The sequence below is a fragment of the Cyclopterus lumpus genome, chromosome 16 (assembly GCF_009769545.1).
Source record: "Cyclopterus lumpus isolate fCycLum1 chromosome 16, fCycLum1.pri, whole genome shotgun sequence".
NCBI classification, from domain to species: domain Eukaryota; kingdom Metazoa; phylum Chordata; class Actinopteri; order Perciformes; family Cyclopteridae; genus Cyclopterus; species Cyclopterus lumpus.
The window spans coordinates 12,369,805-12,390,740 of NC_046981.1; the positions used below are offsets into that span (position 1 = coordinate 12,369,805).

Sequence of the window (20,936 nt, forward strand, 5' to 3'; positions counted from 1 at the left end):
AGAAACTGATTTAGTTAAATTAATTATTGATTTAATCATTTATTTAATTGACTGCTTCTCTCGTTCCGTAGGCAAGTCTGGTTTGTGGCGGTAATGTGCCTCTAAGATGGTTTGCGAACCGCCAATAAGCACTAAAGAAGAAGAAACCGGTGCAATGCATTGTGGGATATAACATAAGTAACATCTATGGTAAGATGGAGGCGGCCACTAAGAGCACGTCGAAGACTCAATAACACACCTTTAAGTGTTATATGTCCGCTTATGGCTACAACGTACGTGTTGTTGTAACAGTTGCGAAAGATATAAGTGGCACAAGGTCGCAGCTGGACGTGAAAAGTGGTAACTATGTCCCCAATACGTAATTTGATGCGGCTAGCTAATGTGCTAGCTTAAGCTAAGGGTCAATGCAAAGATGATTTAAAAGCTAACGTTGGGTTTGAAAGAAACATTGAACACATCTTGAATATGCATCGAATAACTTCGTTGTCCAAGTAAACTGAATACCTTTCATGTGAAGTTGATAGTTATTGTGTTATTGTAGGAAAAATGTCTGTTCTGGGAGTGTTACTGAAAGCTGGAGCGTCCTTCTGTCAGTCTGCTGGGACTCTGCTCAACACAGCCAGGACCATTTCTACCGGTGAGTAGTTGCTGAGTTTAATGTGCAGACAAACCTTTTTGTGTCTGTATTATACAGCACCTATTTTCCGTAGTTGTCTTTTAACTTTGCATGACCATACATTAAATGACAATCTCCCCGTAGGGAAATGAGATCTTACAAAAGCACAAGAACCAGACCCCATAAGGATGCAAAACTAGTCATATTACATCATAAATCAAAATTAGAACCCTATTTTCAGTTATAAACAAGGAAAGTATTTATTCACCTGAGGTCAGTATATGTAGGTGTGCTTCCTTGTAGATGTACAGTTTACATGGCTGGATTCAAAACTGAAAAAGCAGCAAAACCTCACATTTGAGAAGAATATTAGTTTTTTTTGATAAATGACCTAAATGATTGATCCATGTAAAAAAAAAAAGGTTTGCAATTTTTTTTTAAATGTTGACTAATCATTTATTCTAGTGACTAACATAACTAAAAGGTACTGATGTGAAACGATGTGTTTTCTTTAGGTACATGCTGTCAGATCAGGATGCATGCCATCCCTCAGCTGAAGAAGGTGGACAGGTGGACTGAGAAGAGGAGCATGTTTGGAGTTTATGATAACATAGGCATCTTAGGTATTTCATGGAATTATTTAGAGTATTGGTTTAGAGGAACCACAGTTTTGGCCAATGCCATGATTTATTTTTTGCCAGAAAAGGGCTGAATTGAGAATCTGCAGTATAATACATTCTTAACAGCAAAAGTCCATAGGAGACTATTTAAAAACATACATTGAGCTTGAGCACTGGCTCAGATAGTTCTTTGCTGAGTTTTTTGATCTCCACACTTTGTGCCTGCAGGAGACTTTAATGCTCATCCCAAAGACCTCATTGTGGCTCCCTGCTGGCTGAAGGCTTTCAAAGGCAATGAAATGCATCGTCTAGTTAGAAAGAAGAAGATGGTGGGAGACAGAATGATGACCCTGGACAAACACAACTTGGAGAAGAGGATCCGCTTCCTCTACAGACGCTTCAATCGCACTGGCAAACGCCGCTAACGTTGAACAAACCATACTGGCAAATACATCTGACCTGCCAATAAGGACTGTTGTAGTCTACCTGTGTAATTTTATGCTGTCAAAGGATTCTTTTTTTTTTATTATCAAAAATTATATAAAGAGAAGATTTGTGTGTTTACAGAGCAGCATTCTTATTGTTCTTTGGTTTATTGATAGTTTTTGGACTGATTTTCCTGACAAACACATTCATAATAATAATAATCTCAGTGGCAAGATGATTTAAAATGAGAATGAAGAAAAATACATGCATCTGCTACAAATTAATGATATTTGTGACGTATTTATAAACTGCAATATAATAATAGAACAATATAACTCAAATATAAGCTTTTTATTTTGAAAGACTGAATAGTTAAAACTCTACTGGCCTCCAAAAGTTCTCAATCACACTGACGCATGCAACCTGAACAAGAAATGCTCAAAGTACCGTACACAAACATGTAGACAAGATGTCAATATAATTCTGGTCGAATGGATGGTCATACTTTTTGGTATGTTTTATTCCTGCAATGGCCCTTTTGTCCTGAGACTTATCCTTATTTTTACAGGCTGACTTCATTCGTCTCACTTTTTCCAATATGTGAGTTAAGAATCAAAATGGAAAAAGAGGTCACGGTTGTAGCTCAACTAGGAGTACTAAGAATTAAGAGTAATTGCAAAAACAAATATTAAGGAGGAGGAGGGTGTGGAAGAAACTGTCTGCAAGTCAAAACTCTGCACCAAGATTCTTGACGGTCAGCTGAAGCCCTTCACTGAAGAAACTGGCAAAACTATTTTTAATTATATTGTTATCTTACTTGGAGGCCATATGAACAGGTAACTGCCTTAAAATGGTAACATATTTAATTAAATAAGGAACGATCCGATCAAAGTATGAAACAAGACCCTATTCAATGCTCTCTTAGACTTAAACGTTTGTCATTTTACATACATACAGGATTTAGCACATTCGTGGCATTTTTGGAGCGGTTGGCTGCTGTTAAGCACAGATGCATTTTAGCCAGTACCCAAACCGTAGGGAGGTTTTACACCCAGCAATTCTGTGAATTCATGTTATAGCGACATACAGTGAACAGAATAGAAAAGATAACATTTTCCTCCTTAATGTACATATTGTAGTTGGTTGGATTATTAGTTAAAGCAAACCTCATATGCAGTAGTTTTCATGACATCTTCCTTCATTGTAGGATATGTTGTAAATATTGCATTTTGCAACCTTTTAGCAATGTAAAATCTAGAGAGTCCTTATATATCGTCTCCCTTGTATATTAAATCTGGGCCTGTGGCTCAGGTGTTTCCTCATTGACTGCAGTACATTTTTTATTCTGTCAACCTTCAAGTTATTGCTGAAACGATTACTCAACAGAAAATTGTAGCAGATTACTAGTTTAAGTCATGAATTGGGGGAAATACCCCCCCCCCCCCCCACACACACACACACACACACACACACACTTTTGGTCCCAGCACCTAAAAATGTCAGGTTGTGCTGCTTTTCCGATGACATCATTTTGGGCTCTTACATTATTTTTCTTTCATATTTTGACATTGTATTGACAAAAGATAATCAAAAGTTTTGAAAATGTACTTGATTTAATTTGAGTTATTAACATATTAACTCTTAATGAGTTAGTTAATTGAAAGAATCATTACACGAGTTACAGTGTAGAAATTCACATTGCTTTTGCCACAAAGTGACAACTTTGTTTGGAACACTTCCTGTAAGTAGTGCTGCATGAGAGCATGTAGGCATCAGCATCTAGCAAAGTATCCAGCCGTGCTTTGACACTGGTTACAGAAAATAAGCCCAAATGAGGGCCATTTCTTCATCTCTAATATTATATATAATAGTTAATAGTATTAGCAACAATTCTCTCCATCTCTCCAATAGTTTAGCCTTCTGTTTCGTGAAATTATCTCAATCTCACATTTTGTACCTTTTTTAAAAAAAATAAACATGGGAATGTAAGATACTGTCATGTTAGTATTTACATGAGATAGTAGTGTGTACAAAAAAGGAAAAGTGATGCTATTTTATTACCGCTATCCATGCGGTGCCCCATTTGGGTCACCCCCAGTCAAGAAAAGGTGTGTTCACGCCACTGGAGGAGTGAGCATCCGCTGTACCGCAGTGTCGTCCTGCCGCCCTATCCGACAAAGAGAGCTGCAGTACTGCAAAGTGGAGAGGGTCTAGAGAGCGAAGGGGGGAGGGGGTACCGCACTGTCGTTACGAGTCCAAGTGCAGGCAGGAGGAGAAACGCATTATTGCAGTAGCCTCCAGCGCCACAGCACTTTACACGGGCGCAACTACCGCACTTCCCTCAAGACGCACATCCGTCCGCGCAGAGAGAAAAAAAAGGATCGAGATAGAGGGAGGTGGGGGGGCAACATCAATCCGAAATCAGAGACAAAAAACTGATTTCTCACGACTGGACTTTTTTTGTTCTCCTTTTAATTTTCAAATTGCACGCATTTGCCATTAGCTTTTCCAAGAGGCAACTCCACAACCAGCCAATCAGCGCCTGCGTCTCCGCATCCAAAAGCAGCTCTGCGAGGAGTCTCCGCATCAACTGCATATGCGGGATTATTATAAACGTCCGTGGACATTTCGCTTGAATGGATTATAATTTAGAAGTACTTTTCTCCTGAGCTCGCGTCGCTCTCCTTCACTTCCTGCTCTCCAGTCCCGTCACACGGTGAATTATCGCCCGGTCCGTTCACGTGCCTCGGTATATTGCGGTACTTTGTTGACGACTTGCAGTGTGAATGCATCGCTAGAAGATCGGCTCCACTGCGCAAACGCCGGCCGCCTGTTTACTGTCCGCGCGGCACTTTACTGACTTTGCTGATTGTACATTTGGACTTTTTCGACCGGTGACTAGAAATTTTCGTCTGTTTTTTTTCTTCTTCTATGATCTTGCTGTTTTTTTTTCATCCTCTCTTGTTGTACTTCAGACACTCCCTCTCCACCTCAGATCCCTCACCCCTCCTCCGCTGCCCGTGAGTCAGTTCAAACAGCTGCATAGAAGATGTGAGTATTAATGCGGCTTTTCTGCTGCGCTCTTTTCACATTAGCAAAATAAAAATAAATCAACATCTTAGTTAAGCTTCTACGGATAAATAGCGTTTATATTCAAAACAATATCATTCCTTGTATGTTTTTCCATGGTGGGGGTCGGAAAACTAAACTGATTATTTTCTGCTTGATGGATTTTGCTGACGCAAGTGACATTTTCCGTTACACCATCATCGCTACATCATGTATTCAGGGGTCGACTGCTGCCACTGTAAAGCCTTGGGGTTGAATTGAGTGTGTTATGGTAATTTTACACCACAGATTAAAGAAGAAAATACATTCGTTACACAGCATATTGTAAATCAGAGGATTTGAGGTCACCATATCATCCCTTGCTCTTGTCGAATGAATGATGGTTCATGAGGTTAAGACATTCTTGTTCCTGATGTGCACAATTATGTTTTTGTCCTGCAGTGACTGTGATTTGTACTAATCAGGCAAATTAGCTTAATTTTCTCCTCAACCTGTGAATCTCTTTCCTAGCCTTTTTCCTTTTACATTCAAATGAAGTGCTCTCTACATGCCATAAGCATGCCTCAGTTCACCAACAAGGTCCCCTTTTATCCCAACTTCGACTCCTTTTCCCCTCCCCTGTGCCTCTTCTCAGGTCTGCCCCCGATGCTGCTGCCCCAGGTGGAGCTCCAGGAGCCCCTGGTGCCGATGGAGCCCCAGGCGGCGCACCTCCTGGCCCACCCAATACTTCCAGCAACCGCAGGCTACAGCAGACACAGGCCCAAGTCGAGGAGGTGAGCTGGACAAGGCCAGACAAAGATTGTGGGCCAAAATTTGATGTTAGCATGCAATGTGAAATCATTAAATATATAGACTTAATGTACACACAAAATAATGTATTGTCGCTTTATGTTATCTAGAGAGATCTTGTCTTCTTAATATATAATCTGCAAATGGATTACGACTACTTATTTACTGTCATTTATGACATCTGGCTTCCTTTCATTTAACCTCACTTGTCATCCTCTTGGTCTCTCCTCTCCATCGCTGCTGAATGCCGTCTCATCCTCGCCACCGTGGGCTAGGTGGTGGATATCATGCGGGTGAACGTAGACAAGGTTTTGGAAAGGGACCAGAAGCTTTCAGAGCTGGATGACAGAGCGGACGCTCTCCAAGCCGGAGCCTCCCAGTTTGAAAGCTGCGCAGCTAAGCTAAAGAACAAGTACTGGTGGAAGAACTGCAAGGTGGGCACATTAGTGTGGCTTCATTAAACATATTGTTGTTATTGAAAGAAACTTGCAATGTAACCCGGCTCTGAATTAACAGTATTCCTATTTGTATGTGGTGCAAAAGATATATAGTCTGTACATCGAGCTCGTAGTTGATCAACTGTTCACGTGACTGTTCGTGCGCTGGGAAGAACGCAGTGTCGGTTCTGGTAATCCTGCTGTCCACACACTAATCTGTTAATGAGCTGCTGTTAAAACAGATGCTTTGGGGAAAAGAAGTGTGTTACTGTAGAGACTCAGTGTAATAAATGTGTCGTCGTGTTGTTCAGATGCATTTCCTTTCGATTTGCAGGCATTGAACATAGTGTGTCTTAAATTCCTCCATAACAACAAAAACCCATTATAGTAAATGTTATTGTTTTCTCTTCTCAGATGATGATCATGATGGGTATCATTGGAGTCATTGTGGTTGGAATAATATTCTGTAAGTAGCATCTAGATACTAATACAATATTGGTCTATTGATTGACATGCAGATCATTTGTAGGCTTTTATAAACGGATACGATTCTTTAAATTAAAAAAAAGCAGATGATTATTAAGTGTTATCCTCTTAACAGCAAAGGAACAGTTATATGAAGAACATTACTTGTAGATGACAATTGCTCATATGGTGTTAGTCAGTATAGTTGATGACATAGTAGTGCTGTTCATTTTGACAGGGAATTAAGATACAGAGACAGCACCAACTTATTTGTATGTCTGGCCTGCATGCTTCTCCTCTGATTGTTAATTACACATGACGTCTAATGACAGTAATACATGATTTTAATACTAATTGAACCAGTTCTTTATTTAAAAAAGCATTCCTGTAAACACTGTACAAGACCGAGAGCTTAACTGACGGTTCTCTCCTTTTTTTAAAATTGTGAGTGATGTTTTGCCATATCCATTAGACTAATGACTTCCTCTCCTTCATTTCCAGTGTACTTCTTCTACTGAGCTCAGCCCATCATTACAGATGGATATGGACTTAAGAATAATATGAAGGGGAATAGAAAAAAAAAGATACCCAAGAGCCCCTCCTTCCCTTTTATCCATCCTCTCCTTCTTCTCTTCACACAGTCTTCCATCAAACCATCTTGCACTTATACATGACAGTAGTGTTTATAGGTGTCTCCGCTCTCTTTGTCCCCCTCTCCCTCCCTCCTGATTGCTTTCTTCCACTGTTTTGGTGTCTCACTCACTCTCTCCTGTCTCTGCACCTCATGTATTATTGAAGAACGCAGCAGGCGGAGTGAAACAGCAAGGAGGGAGAGAGAAAGTACTTGTGACATGGGAACACACAAGGCTACGCCCTTCGAACGGAGCTATGGGGGGTAAATGTGAACTGTACAGATGGTGAATGAGTGCAGGGAGGTTGAACAAGAGTTTGCAGTCCTTTCTATCCCAGATACGCCAAAGCTTGTTCATATTTCCATTTTTTTGAGAGTCCTACATTTGTAAGTTGATACTGACATGCCTAACTAACACACCCCTTCTTTCACAACTGCTACCGTCATTGCTACTTACTAACACAAGGTCATGTTAGATCAATATTAGGAACATTTTTGATGTATGTGCGTGTGTGTATTTGTGATCCAAAGCATTCTAGCCGATAGCTTTTTCAGAGTTTAGCTGTTTTTTATTGGTACCTTTTTTGTTCCCTTTCCTGCCTAACTTTCTACAACGTTCAGTAACAATGAGGGAAATACATTTTAAAAGGGAAACGAGACTGTGTGAAATTATAAGGAAAGGAAGAAGTGTTTGAGGGAAAATTAGTATACATTTTCCCCCTGTATAAATAAGACAAACCTCTGGACTGATAAACAAATATTGATAAAGTAGTTGTATAGCTATGCTTCATTTCACCTTGGTTTTGGAACCACAGGCCGATGCATAGTAGTCCTGTTATGCTTAGTGGCATTGTGATATGCACAGCAGGAGAAACTGACAAGCAGCCACTAACAGACAATCTACTGAGAACACATGAATGGACCCAGAGGAAGGTCTCTTCCCTCTGAGCGGACAGAGTCACAGCCATAGACAGATGAATGTGAAGCATCACATTAAAAAAAATTAAATAAAAAAATTTAAAAAGCTACAAATGCCAACTTGTTTTGGAAGTTGTGCAGATACAGTGTTTGTTTGATTGTTGTTTAAGTGGACCTGAGAGAAAGGAGATGATTAAGAAGCCAAGAGCCACCGTGGCCATCCCGTCCCCCAACCCCGTCACTCACATAAAAAAAGACTCACATGCAGTAAATGCAACATGAGTTTGTTCCTAACTTGCATGGCAAACCGTGTCCATAGTTTTGCCTATTTGTGTGATCTGTGTATCTGCCATTTCTGAATCTAACTGCCGATTGTACATTTTTCTTTTGTTAGTGGTTTCAATGACCTGTGTATCTGATAATTACTGCTTATGCAATGCAATGATGCTAAGGGGTTGCCACATTTGTATTTATTTATTTATTAATATTCAGAGACTGCAAACAACTCCTACTATAGTTAACTGCTAAAACATGTAGTATTATTATGGATAGAACAATAGTGCACATCTGTCAGATTATGCTCCTGAAAATGTGTTTATAAATTCTTCCAGGTTTTTTTTGGGGGGGGGGGGGGGGGTTGTTGGATATAAAAGAAAATCTTATTTTTCCTTTCCTCGGACTGATTTTGAGAGTTGATAAAATAAAGATGCATAATTCTAGCAGTTATCTATAATTATCTGATGATATTGTGTAACAATATTATTAGGTAATTACCACATGAGATATGAGAACATGTTTTGTGATTTACAACCTGAAAATGCAGTGAGATGATGCAAGTGGATTTGAAAAAAGAAATGCATGCTTAACACTTTTGCTGATGCCAATAAATAAATCATCAACAGAACCTTTGTTGTATTCTCTTGACATGTTGAGCCATCTTAGAACTTACAACTTATTACAATATACAGATTTTTGATTTATCTACAAGAGAGATTGGATACAAGAAATGTGCTGATATTGATGAAGTTCAAATACCTTAAACAATGTCCATTGTGTAAAGTAAAATACTAAATTAGTAACAATGTCACACACAGAAGCAAGCCATAAAAACAGGCTAATTTTCAAAAAGTGTACCAAATTACAGTGCAAAAGAAAAACACAAGTGTTACCTCTTAACATCAAAAATGTCTGTGAATAATTAATGTGCAAAAAAAAAGAAGCTTTTTGCCGGAAAGTACGAAGCGCGCGGCATCGGTCACACCTGCAGCCCATCAGGTAATCAGAGCAGGCAGACCGACTGCAGAAGACCAGGAGGATCTTATGAACCATCTTATGGAGACTTTAGTAACTTTAGGAATCTTTAGTTTGAGTTTGACCCCATCCCCTTTACCCCAATCTCTTTATGAAAGGACACATTTTGTTTCACATCAACTGCCTCCGAGGCTCCTTTTTTATTGTGAATCTTGTCTGCACGTCCCCTGGGTTGCCACGAGCAACAGAAACGCAACCTCCAAATTTGCTTACTACAACTCTTCATGAGTAAAACCACCAAAACTACTCAACAGCAAATGTATAAAGCAAACAAGTTATACATTTCAAAAGTAAAATAGATTTTTCCCCCAAAATGTCATTTCTTTCAGTTCAGTAGGAGCCTAGAACCGGTGATGGCTTCTAATAAAATTAGTAATAACTTACAGACACACAAATGACAAAAAGAAAGTATCTCTGGGCTCAGGTTTAAGTCAGGAGTATATCCTATAATATATCCTACTGACTTATCTCATGACCTGGTAGAAGAAAAGCAAAGTGACGACCATGAAACCCAGAACCCACCAATAGGAACCTGCAGAGTGAAAGACACAGAACAGGATTAAGGATTTGTATACAGTGTTGTCATTAAGTACAACATACAGGATGTAATACAAATCAGCTACCTCATAGCATGATTTAGTTATGTTATTTCTCTGCCTCTCAGCAGTTAAACATTGCTGCAACAGACACACATTAGTACCTGGTTGTGGTCTTTCTACCACCAGACTGACGGAGAGAGGGCCGTCCAGGGCTGGGTGAGACACCCTGCAGGTAATTTCAGTCCCAGGGGAGACGGTGGGGGGCACAGAGAGATGAGATGACAGGGAATACGTCCCGTCACCATGCTGTCGATGGCTGGACAGAGAGCCCTGATCTGGAAGCACTGTGGGCTCTGTGTCTGTAGGTGCGAGGGATAACCACTGCATCTGAAAGGCAGAAGGCAGCAGAGACTTATGAACTGGGACTCAATCAGTCAAACTTGATCACGATAGCATTTTTCATAAAAGTAGGTGCATTTCAACGTGTTCTGGAACACACATGAGCTTCTAGTGGATAGTAATTGGCGCAGTGGCAGCTCAGCGTCTGGGGGGACTTTGTCTTCAAAACCAATTTCTCCTCTGAGAGTGAAACATGAGGTGGTTCTGAAACGAAGAGAAGCAGAACATTAAATGAAAGACAATCAGTGGATTTTTTTGGAATTGAGAGATTAGGGTCAAACTTACGAACAACCTGGAGTTGAATGACCTGCTGAGCGTGAAAAATGCCAATACTGACAGTACAGATGTAGGTGCCCTCGTCCAAAACCTTCAGCTTGGTCAGAGTCACAGAGGCGTCACCCTCTCCAACCACCTGGGAGGCATCCATGCTTGATCCCCTTCTTTCTGCATTCACTGATGCCAGAAAATCAAACAGGAATTGACAAAACTCATCTCATCTCAAGATCTTCTTACTATCTCGCCTTTGATGATAATAAGAAAGCATTTTATTTCACATACTTAGATCGGTACTGCTGTCTTCTTGTCCTCTCCCATTTGTGTATTTTATGCAGTTTCCTGACATTTAACTGCATGTGGCTGTTAAAAGACTAGTCTAGATAGCCAAAGAGCTTTTAGTTCTTTTTGTGATTGTGAAATTTGCCAACATTTTCCTCAAAGCCTCACTATAAATTAGTGTTTTGAGTCTATATGCATTATACAGTATATTCGTGAACTTGCATGCCACTGAAGCCTCTACAAATGTACGACCTTCCACATTATCAGTGCTGTCACAGAAAGACTCAGGATAAACCAGAAGAGGTCGGACCTGTCTACACAGCACTCACCCACTGTGCTCCCTTCGGCCTCATCCAGCCTCGTCATCATTTCAAGCACTTTCCACCCTTTTCCCCTGTGTTGCAGTCGCCATTCAACGGCCACTTCCTGTGCTAAAGGTATCTCCTGCTGCTTGAAGCCACAGTTGAGGATAACGTCGCCTCTCAGAGGGGCCGACATAGACTTCACGTGGGAAAAGACCAGGAATATCACTGAGGGACAGAAAGCAAAGACAAAAGTAGTGAGAATGATAATATGAATGATTGAACGAGAAGATGAAATGAGATATTGAAGGGAAAGTTTACCCCAAAATCAAAAATACATATTCCTCTTATTTGTCAATTTAGATTATTTTGAAGATATCGGCCATAAATATGTCTGCTTTCTCTTCAATGCAATGGGACATTATGGCACCCGGCTTGTGGTTCTCAAAGTGCCAGATGCATTTGAAGAACTCAACAGCAATGTCTCGCAACAAAGTTTGTGGAAACCGGGTCACGACTTCTGGAGAGACGTATTGCTGTAGAGCTTTTCAAATTAATTTTGATGGCGCTTTGAGCACCACAAGCTTAGTGTCATAAAGTCTCATTAAATTGGAGAGAATGCAGACGTCTCTGTGTCCGTCTGTCCAACAAACTCCAGGTAAGAGGAAAAATATGTATTTTTGACTTTTGGTTGAACTGTCACTGGATCTCACCCTCAGTCAGAAGGGTTCCCGACTGGCTAAGAGGCAGACCCAGTTTGTTTTGCATGATGGTCGACTGGTCCTTCTCCAACATTGAAGTCTGCAGAATCAACGCAGTGCTGAACTCAACTCCCTCCACATTAAGAGACACCATAAAATAAGCCGATCCGGAAGTTTCCTGGGATCCACCAGGAGAGTAGCGGCTTATTTCGCACATCACCTCCTGCTCATTGCAGTCCGCATGGAGCAACACATGTGCGTTGGGGATCTCAGGCGATGACACTGCCACAGAGGGATGAATGGAGAAGTTCAACACAAGGTTGTGCTTATATTACAACAAACTTGATACGTAGAGAAGGCAGGGAAACCTTTAACTTCTAACAGGATGGCATCTGGGTCAGGGATTGAAGGCAGGACAAACGAAGTGAGTGTTTCAAGTGATTCGTCAGAAGCCACTGGAACGTCTCTTAGGACAAGAGTGGCCGGGGTCCGTGTTAAGAGTGTGCCACCTCCCACGCCACCAAGTCTGACTCCCTCGTCCACCAGGGTGCAGGAAAGTACCACATCTGCAACCCTGTCAGCTGAGAAACAAGGAGGTTGACCAATTTTAACATTCGAAAAAAAGTTGACATTCTTTAACACACTCAGGTAAACAAGGCTACTATTAAACACAAATAGGAGTATGGCTTTATTTATGGGTCCGTTACTATCTAATAATGTATTGAATGTTTTTTGGAACAATTGTGTAATTTGTTACAAATTATAGGAAAATAAAAAACAGGGCTTTGACAGAGACTTATTATAGTTTGTTTAGTTGTTTTGACGTTAAAAGCAATTGTTGATTTCCAGAGGAATGTACATTAACAAACTGCTCCCTTTAAGTAATGCATCATTCATTTATTACTCAAAACGTTGTTTTTCATATATGTTTAAGTGTTGACTTGCCTTGAGACAAACTGTTCAGATGAACTGCTTTGAACCAAGAAACATGTTCTAGGTTAGAATAGATCAGCAGCTTTTTAAAATTTGATTAAGTACAACATGTAGACTGTATTTTACCAAATATTAGTGCCAATTCAGTGGTTATTTCCAGGAATTCACAAAGCTGAAATAAGCTCTCGCAGACACTGACATGAATACTTATCTAAAAAGTGTTTTACTGAACGTGATAATCTAAAGGTCAATTTATTGCCACTATATCCGTAATTAATATGTAAAGATGAACGCTCTTACCACAAACGCACGTCAGCAAGTATCCAAACACAATCGCTACAATCACCATCATGGGTTCTCGTTTTCACGTTTTAATAAATTAAGTGTGCTTTAGGAAAAGTGTATCGTTAGAAGAATACAAAGACCAAACAAAGTGAAACAACTGCTGTGAACGCGAAAGCATCAACGCACTTTCACTTTTGATTTCAACAACTAACAGCAGCTCATTGCATCGCGAGAGTCTGGGTATTCACATCCTTTTCTCTTCTCATCCATAAAGCACTAAGGACCTGACGGCAAGTAGGCTGATGTTAAATAATCCAACAGTAAACTGTGAGGTAGACGCCAGCAGGAACTGTCTCGCTGTTGGCGCATGCGCAAGTGAGAGGAACGATCGTCCAATGAGAGCACGTTTTGTATATGAACACAATTTGTAATTATGTGTGAATTTGTGACTAAAAATACATATTTCAAAGAATAGATATTTACCTCAGGATCTGGTGGAGCACAGTCAACACGGTCAACACAGTCAATACTTATCTGGCTGTACCTCACCATCATCACTTACGAGGAAGATCTTTATGCTCTATGTTATTCTTCCTCATTTGTTTTTATATGGCAATACTCTTTTGGTCTATGGTTTTATTCAGCACACCAGGTTTTATTAATTTAATGATTAAATTTAGTCAATGCAGTTCTCCAGCATCGTCTTGTTGATGTTGTTCGTGACTCTGGTGTAGAATCCATAATTTCAACAAAAAACCCAGCTGACAATCCCAGAGAAGAAGAGAGGAGATATATCAGAATAATCATGCATGAAAAGGCACATTTAGGTTTGTATTATTTGACTTTATTAAAAAAATGTTTTTACAATCAGTATGACATTTCTTTAATAGTTTTAGGAAGTTTTTTAATTGTTAAAATCGTTATTTGTACGTGATCTTTTTATCTTATTGCATAGCTTTTTGTGACATTGAATGCATTAACAATGCAGAAAGAGAACATTTTGAGCTAAATTAGTTCTCTATTTTTATAATGTCGTAATTAATTAATGTAAATTTCAGTTCTCCTGCATCGTTTTATTGATCCAGTCTATGTAGTTGGCGACTCTGGTATAGACTCCATATGTTCCCTGCTTTCCGCAGTCAATCCCCCAGCTGACGATCCCAGCAGCCCAGAACCGTCCGTCTTCTCTCAGGGAGTAGGGTCCTCCACTGTCACCTTGGCAGGAGTCCTTCCCCCCTTCAGGGACTCCAGCACAAAACATGTTCTCAGTCAGACTTGGCACACCGTTTCTTGTCCTCTTCAACAAAGTGATTGAATTACTGCATGTCTCCTGCGTCACCACAGGGAGGTGCACATAATTCATCTTATTTGTCAAAATCCGTCTATCGTCAATTTCTGTTATTCCAAAACCTGACACCAGTCTGAAAAAAGGTAGAAGAGAAGGTCATATAGTGAATTCAGTAGAAAAAAACAAAACATGTAGCTGGACAAAATTCACATGGTCAATGGCAATGGCCCCTTCCCCACTTCGCACCCCCAACTTCTAACGCCCTTACTCAAATCAGACTCATCTTCTCAAGATCACACCTGTAAAGTTTCGTGACTGCATCTTCCACCTTTGTGACACTATCGCAAAGAGGAAATCGGTCTGCAGAAATATAAAATCCTGGCAAAGTACTGAAAACCGCCTTTGCTGTAGTTCCAACTACAGTCGTTGTCACCAGGACCCGTTTGCCATGACGACACTCACACAGACTCACAAGTTGGAAACATTACCAGCCATGACTGATTTCACGAAACGTTAAGTGGAAAAGATAAATAAAATAACATAACATGAATAATACAGCATAATTAAATGAAAGAGTTGAACATTTACCCCATCATGCCATTGATGTATGTGGCGCCCGCTGCTGGCAAACATATTGGCATAATGGATGAGCTGAATGTGACCGAGTCTTGCATTTTGATCAAGGCAATGTCATGGTTGAAGTTTACGGAGTTGGAGTTATTGTATTCAGGGTGAACGTGGACCGAGGAAGCCAACACAGGAGAGCCCAACCTGATGTTAACGTCAGTAAGTCCCATGTAAATCTGAAATCAACAGCATAAAATGAATTAAATGTCAATTAAAAAAATCAGTGAGGCCATGGGCATGGAGATAATACCTCTCGTAGCAGACTTACCCGTATGGTCTCTTTTGAAACTGGATTTCCCATTACTACCACAACATGAGCAGCTGTCATTATCCAACGGTCTCCGATCACCATGCCTCCTCCTCTTTGTCCATTTCTACTCAGTAGCACTTGCCAGGGGATGGCATAGTCTGGAGTTTCACTGCCTCCAATGATCCTTTGGTAGGCATAGATGAGTTTTGTGGGCTGGCCACAAACTGGAGGGATACAGGCGTGCATGTATTTATCAAGTTTCACAAAAGTACAGACTTTGTGATCCAATTAAGATATTGATTAAGTTTTGCAGGGTTTTATTTTTGTAATGAAAAGCAATACCTGGTATGCATGTTGGACTGACAATGATATCGTTGTTAGGTCTCCACTTTCTGTCTGCCTCACAGGTGAAGACAACTGGAGAGCAGGGAGTTTGATTTTAATCTTTATCTTGAGTGATGAAGAAGTTACTCCAGAGTATGTCAGTACACCTTGATATCACTGTTGGATGGAGTCACAGGTGCAACAGTGCACACTTCTGAACACATCCACCAGTGATGCTTGGAGGGCAGTGAAATGTTGTTATGTTAAGTTGGTGTTAAGTTACTCTTTAGTGACCATTAGTTCTAAAAAATGCTCTAACGGTGCGCTAACAAAGCTCTAACGGAGCTCTAACTGTGCTCTAACGGTAGGCTAACGGAGCTCTAAAGGTGCTCTAAAGGTGCTTTAAAGGTGCTCTAACGGTGCACTAATGGAGCTCTAATGGTGCTCTAAAGGTTCTCTAAAGGAGCTCTAAAGGTCCTCTAAAGGTGTTTTAAAGATGCTCTGACGATGCGCTAATGGAGCTCTAAAGGTTCTCTAAAGGAGCTCTAAAGGTGCTCTAACTGTGCTCTAACGGTACGCTAACGGAGCTCTAAAAGTGCTCTAAAGGTTCTCTAACGGTGCTCTAAAGGTGCTCTAAAGGTGCTCTAAAGGTGCTCTAACGGTGCGCTAATGGAGCTCTAACGGAGCTCTAACTGTGTGCTAACGGTGCAAACTATGGAAACAGTGCTGACAGAGCTAACAGTGTTTACCTGATGGGGAAGTGGAGGGTGGGTGCTACACTTCCGGGATGCTGCTGCCAGCGTAACCGCCATATGAGAGCAGTGAAGAACTGTGGCAGTGGGGCACGCTCACATGCACTAACATGCACTAACATGCACATATGGCTGGCTATATCAACATAGCAATGAGAGGCTCGGATAACAACACACACAGAGGAAGGGCAAATTCATTCTCTGCTCAGTTTGACTTGACACCAATATATCTTTAGATATAGTTGTTTGCTGCTATATCAATGGAAACCAACTGCTGGTGGGAATGGTAGGAAAATATGTTATTATCTTACCATTTATACCCCCAAGGAGAGTGTAAAACGGTTCATTACAGTGATACTGGACAACAGAACGGTACTGATTCTGAAAGCCAGACAGGAAGGTCACCCCTCCATTCAGCAGAGGTTCAGGTTCTCTACAATCAATTACTGCAGGAAAACAAAACAAAGACAAATTACTATTTTTCCAGTAACACAGAAAATGATCAAGAAGACTTTAATTGTAGTTAATCCGAATACAGATCCCATTCATTTTAGAATAGGTGTTCTGTCTGAGCTTAAAGGTAACATACTGTGGCATTTTGGCAGAGTGAGGTGCCACTTTTCGTCGCTCTGGCACATGGTAGAGAAAGCCTCGATCTCCTGACCGTCCTGACAGAGAAAAGAGGCAAACTGATCAGCCAATATCTGTATCTAATATTGTATCTGTATCTGTTTATATCGCTCACAGTGACAAATAAAGAAAAGAAAGTGTAGTTTCATCTAACCATCATCAGCTTGTAACCTTGGTCACAGCGCACAAAGATGTAGTCTCTGTAGAAATATTCAGTCAAGATAGGAGTGACCCTGCCATTAGCCATATTACCGGGAAATGGACACTTTACTCCTAGAAACGCCATGAACAAACAGACATGTGACATCCGCTGCATACATATAGTAACCAACTGGTGGACAATGTTTTGACAATCAATAGCAGTTTAATAGCTTATTGGCTCTTTTCTGCCCTCATTCCTCTCGCTCCCTCACTGTGTGTGCTGTAGTCCAGGCTCCAGCCTTGGCTCAGGCCTTCATCATCAGTGTGGTAGTCCAGTCTGACAGTGTTGGAGTTGGTGACTATCTGACCTGGACTCTTTCCACCACACAACTTGATGGGCTCTCTGTCTGGGATGGTCATCTTTAAAGAGAGGAGTGCACAGCTCAGTATTTAACATATCTTTGTATGCTCAGTTTGTTTCCATCTATTTATATAGCTGCTCGTCATTACCTGCAACCAATGATGGGGACAGTTTGGGCCTTGCACAGTGTCCGTGCTCTCAATGTGGAAGATGTCAGTGAAGTTAAGAGTGACAGTGAAGCCAGGTTCTACAGAAATAATGTACTGACAGGACACAGCATAAGGTGGGGGGCTCGGGTATCCTGGACTGAACAGATGTCCCTCTAGCTCATCAAATATACCTCCTCCGCAGGATACTGAGAAATCAGTAAAGAAACATTCAGGTCAAATTCAATCAGGTGCTTCATTCATGCTTCTCGGTCAGAGGCTCATTCATCAAAGGCTTAGCTATCAGCAATGAATGGCAATGCTAACTTGACTAAGATCTACCGTTCAATAAAGTGTGTTGATTATAGCAAAGACTTTGTTGCTACTCTGATTCTTTGAGAGCTCCTTCAAATAGAAAAGCCTTTTCTGACCAATCTAGTCGTATAACTATTTACCATAAATGGTCAGTTCCTTGACACAAGTATCCCTGACTGAAGTAGACGTTGGATTTGGTCAAAGCGGTTGAAAATTGTTTGACAACCTTTTAAATGAGTGTGATTCTGCACAAAACTCACACACACAGCTGCGCTGGTCTGGCCGAAGCTCGTAGCCGTGGTGACAGGCGCAGAGGTATGAGCCAACAGTGTTGAGGCAGATCTGAGAGCAGAGAGGACCCGAGCCATCTCGAGGCTCTGGTGCAGAACACTCATCTACGTCTGATAATGAGAGACGCGACAAGTTAGTGGGAAGTCATTCAGTTGTGGAAGAGTGAAGTGACAGAAAATAGAAATGTGCGACCTGTTGCCTGGTACTGTGCAGAAAAGCCCACATTTTGATGGCGCTCTGGGTTGTTGTCATCCGTTTGGAATATCAGGGTTAGTCTGTTGCCTGGAGACGGGATAGGCTGGCTGCCCGGGTGATGCCCATCAGCCGAGTTCTCCTGGCCACAAAACTTTCCCAGGATCTTTGCATCATAGAGAAGCTGAGGGATCATAAGAGGGATCAAATCTTCAGTGAGAAGGGTTTAATACTCCATGCAGCACTTATCAGAAGCCAAATCTATTGCAGTGTTGCAGTTGAGTCAAAGTTGCATCTGGAGTACCTGTCTTTGAGTCCAAGTCTGCTTCTAAGTCTAATCTATATTTTCATGTTAACAATGGAATAAATTGTGGGTCGAAAATTGACAAATTATCACCAGGATCTTTAATTCCCAGATCCACAGAGGTCTTTTCAGCTCATTGTTTTGGTTTAATGGCTCACAGGTCTAAGGCACATACTTCCATCAGGAGTTAGTGACCAAAGCAGAGTGAACATTGGACTAACAGGTACCTCATCTCGTGGCCTGAAGCACAACTCATTTAGAAATGTTGTGTTTACCCATTTTACTGCCTCCAAGTGGCATTTGAGTTTAACTAATATTGTAAACCGTACATCTATTTTGAAAAAAGGGATGTTGGGGGTCAGATTTGACCCCAGTGAGTGACAAACAGTTGCTGAGACTTGAAGGAGAACCCTCATGTGAACTGCCTGTGACCAAGCAAGACCAAACCTCCAGAAACAAAACCCCCACAACACTGGTCTTTTGTTTGTTTTATATGTGTTACTAAATAGTGCTGACTGTGAGGGCGTCGTAATAGCAGCCTGTAGAAGCTTCAATATCCAGGTGTGTGAAGGTGATTTGGATCTGGTAGCCCTCGGGCACACTGAGGTCCCACTGCTCCTGCAAGTTGGGAGAGTAAGGCTGGGGATACTGGGGGGACTGGACCGCCCCATGCATTAGAGGCTCTGGATCAGGAAGCCGCCGGCACTCACACACTGACACATACAGAAACCTGGAGAGGTGCAGGGGCAGAGAGAGTTCGATCCGTTTATCAGTTTGTGGTCCAAAGTTAGCGCAAACAGAAAAAGAGCAAACATAGTGACACAATCAACGCTACAGTTGCAACCATATAATATGTTGAGGCTTTACATATGGTGTCATGCTGAGAGTCGGATCTCTCAGTCAACCTATAAAACACGGCTCATTCAATACATGGTTGTACACAAGATCCTAAATGATATAAGAAACAGCTCCACAATGACAGAAGGTATTCACAGGGAAATTTGGAGTCAAGCTAGAATTTAACGATAAAAACAATTTAATTCCAACAAACAAATGGGTTTTAAAGTCCATAGAAACTTACAAGATGATAAAGAAAGTCCACCCCATCTTTGGATTAAATGTTATATATGAGCGTCAACTGATCCGCTGCTGCCTGAGCAAATGTCTCACCTTCAAATGAAACAATAATGTCACAAAGTCTGTAATTTCAAGTGTTTAGCAACTCACTGTGTTGATGCCAGGAATAAGCCTTGTTTGTCTTGGCAAACAGACAGAGACAGGGTCGATGCTGCAAATAATTCCTTTAAAATAGAGAATTAGGAAGTTCTTGTTAAGTAGACATCTCTAATTAATATCATCTATTGAGTGAGACTTTAGAACAAAATAAACTCTATTTTGATTGACCTCTCAGGTACCATTTTTCAAACTCACCCATAAACCTCATTATATCACTCGAGGGCGCTCTTACACTTTTATCAGCATCTGCAAAGAAGCAGATGCTTTTCACATGAGAAGCTGACATGTTGGTGAAACATTTGGGTATGAACACATTGCCAGAGGCAGCTGATTGTTGCTTGCCAGGAGGAGTCCATTGGGCACAGTGTGCTTTTTGTCTGGATGATTACATAAAGACTTCGAAATAATGATCCTCCCTCATTATTATTCTCTGGTCAAAAAAACCATACAGAATCATAAATATAAGAATAAATCCTAGAACAAATAAATACAGGACATTATATTAAAAGAAGAGAAAATTATATGACATTTTGTTTGTTGCCGTCTATGAACATTTCTCATGTACAGCTCATCCAGGCTGTCTCTGTAAACATAACTATGTGTTTATATCATACATATTAAGATAACTGTTTCAGTTGAATTGTTGCGTTTTGATACATAGCAACAACATTAACAGAGTTATTGAAGTGATTGTTTTACATGCAAGGCCATTTTTGTCTGATAAAAAGCTTTATCAGTAAAACATACAGTGCTGAGTGAAAGACACATCAATTATGAAATAAACACTAAAATATTAAGAATTAAAGTGTTCGGAGTCCCCTGATAGAAAATGGGTTTTTGTGTGTATCTGATGATTAACCTTTTAAACCCCAAGCTATTTTCTAGGTTTCTGCTCAAAATAACATACCCAAACTAAAAAGGGTGTATCTCACAAAGGCTATTTGAATAATGTTGGTGTTATAATAAAGGCAAACCATGTGTGATTTTGTTCAGATGTGTAAATATTATTATATCTGTTACTGGTTAAGAGTAAATAAAGATGAAAGACAGCAAAAGCTGAATTTCCAGGATGATTATCTCTTG

The 20,936-nt window shown here is 40.6% G+C and overlaps 4 protein-coding genes across 6 annotated transcripts; 2 read left to right on the forward strand and 2 right to left on the reverse strand.

Moving 5' to 3' along the window:
* The first annotated feature begins 151 nt into the window (after positions 1-151).
* mrpl51 (mitochondrial ribosomal protein L51) lies at positions 152-1,812 on the forward strand. The gene is made up of 4 exons (XM_034553878.1): positions 152-339; positions 542-637; positions 1,132-1,239; positions 1,465-1,812. The coding sequence occupies exons 1-4, from the start codon at positions 252-254 to the stop codon at positions 1,659-1,661; spliced, it is 489 nt and encodes a 162-aa protein (XP_034409769.1). The 5' UTR covers positions 152-251; the 3' UTR covers positions 1,662-1,812.
* A 1,921-nt stretch (positions 1,813-3,733) lies between these two features.
* On the forward strand, positions 3,734-8,873 carry LOC117745499 (vesicle-associated membrane protein 1-like). 3 transcript variants are annotated; one of them, XM_034553883.1, is made up of 6 exons: positions 3,734-4,378; positions 4,638-4,713; positions 5,366-5,504; positions 5,796-5,954; positions 6,372-6,423; positions 6,924-8,873. In XM_034553883.1, coding segments are annotated over exons 2-6 (369 nt in total). In that variant the 5' UTR covers positions 3,734-4,378; positions 4,638-4,711; the 3' UTR covers positions 6,941-8,873. The 3 variants fall into 3 exon arrangements, with proteins under 3 accessions (XP_034409774.1, XP_034409773.1, XP_034409775.1); XM_034553882.1 differs by having other exon boundaries at positions 3,773-4,556; XM_034553884.1 differs by having other exon boundaries at positions 3,840-4,058.
* On the reverse strand, positions 8,596-13,370 carry tapbpl (TAP binding protein like). Its single transcript, XM_034553840.1, has 8 exons — positions 13,012-13,370; positions 12,147-12,359; positions 11,791-12,060; positions 11,105-11,305; positions 10,506-10,673; positions 10,321-10,424; positions 9,983-10,208; positions 8,596-9,814 (listed from the first exon to the last, which is right to left on the reverse strand). Exons 1-8 carry the CDS (start codon positions 13,061-13,063, stop codon positions 9,747-9,749), a joined length of 1,302 nt encoding a protein of 433 aa, XP_034409731.1. The 5' UTR covers positions 13,064-13,370; the 3' UTR covers positions 8,596-9,746.
* A 680-nt stretch (positions 13,371-14,050) lies between these two features.
* Positions 14,051-19,780, reverse strand: LOC117745441 (complement C1r-A subcomponent-like). Its single transcript, XM_034553771.1, has 13 exons — positions 19,699-19,780; positions 19,134-19,347; positions 18,314-18,497; positions 18,091-18,231; positions 17,519-17,724; positions 17,281-17,428; positions 17,022-17,140; positions 16,827-16,905; positions 16,549-16,683; positions 15,504-15,578; positions 15,180-15,385; positions 14,873-15,087; positions 14,051-14,417 (listed from the first exon to the last, which is right to left on the reverse strand). The coding sequence occupies exons 1-13, from the start codon at positions 19,722-19,724 to the stop codon at positions 14,051-14,053; spliced, it is 2,115 nt and encodes a 704-aa protein (XP_034409662.1). The 5' UTR covers positions 19,725-19,780.
* Between the last annotated feature and the right edge of the window lie 1,156 nt (positions 19,781-20,936).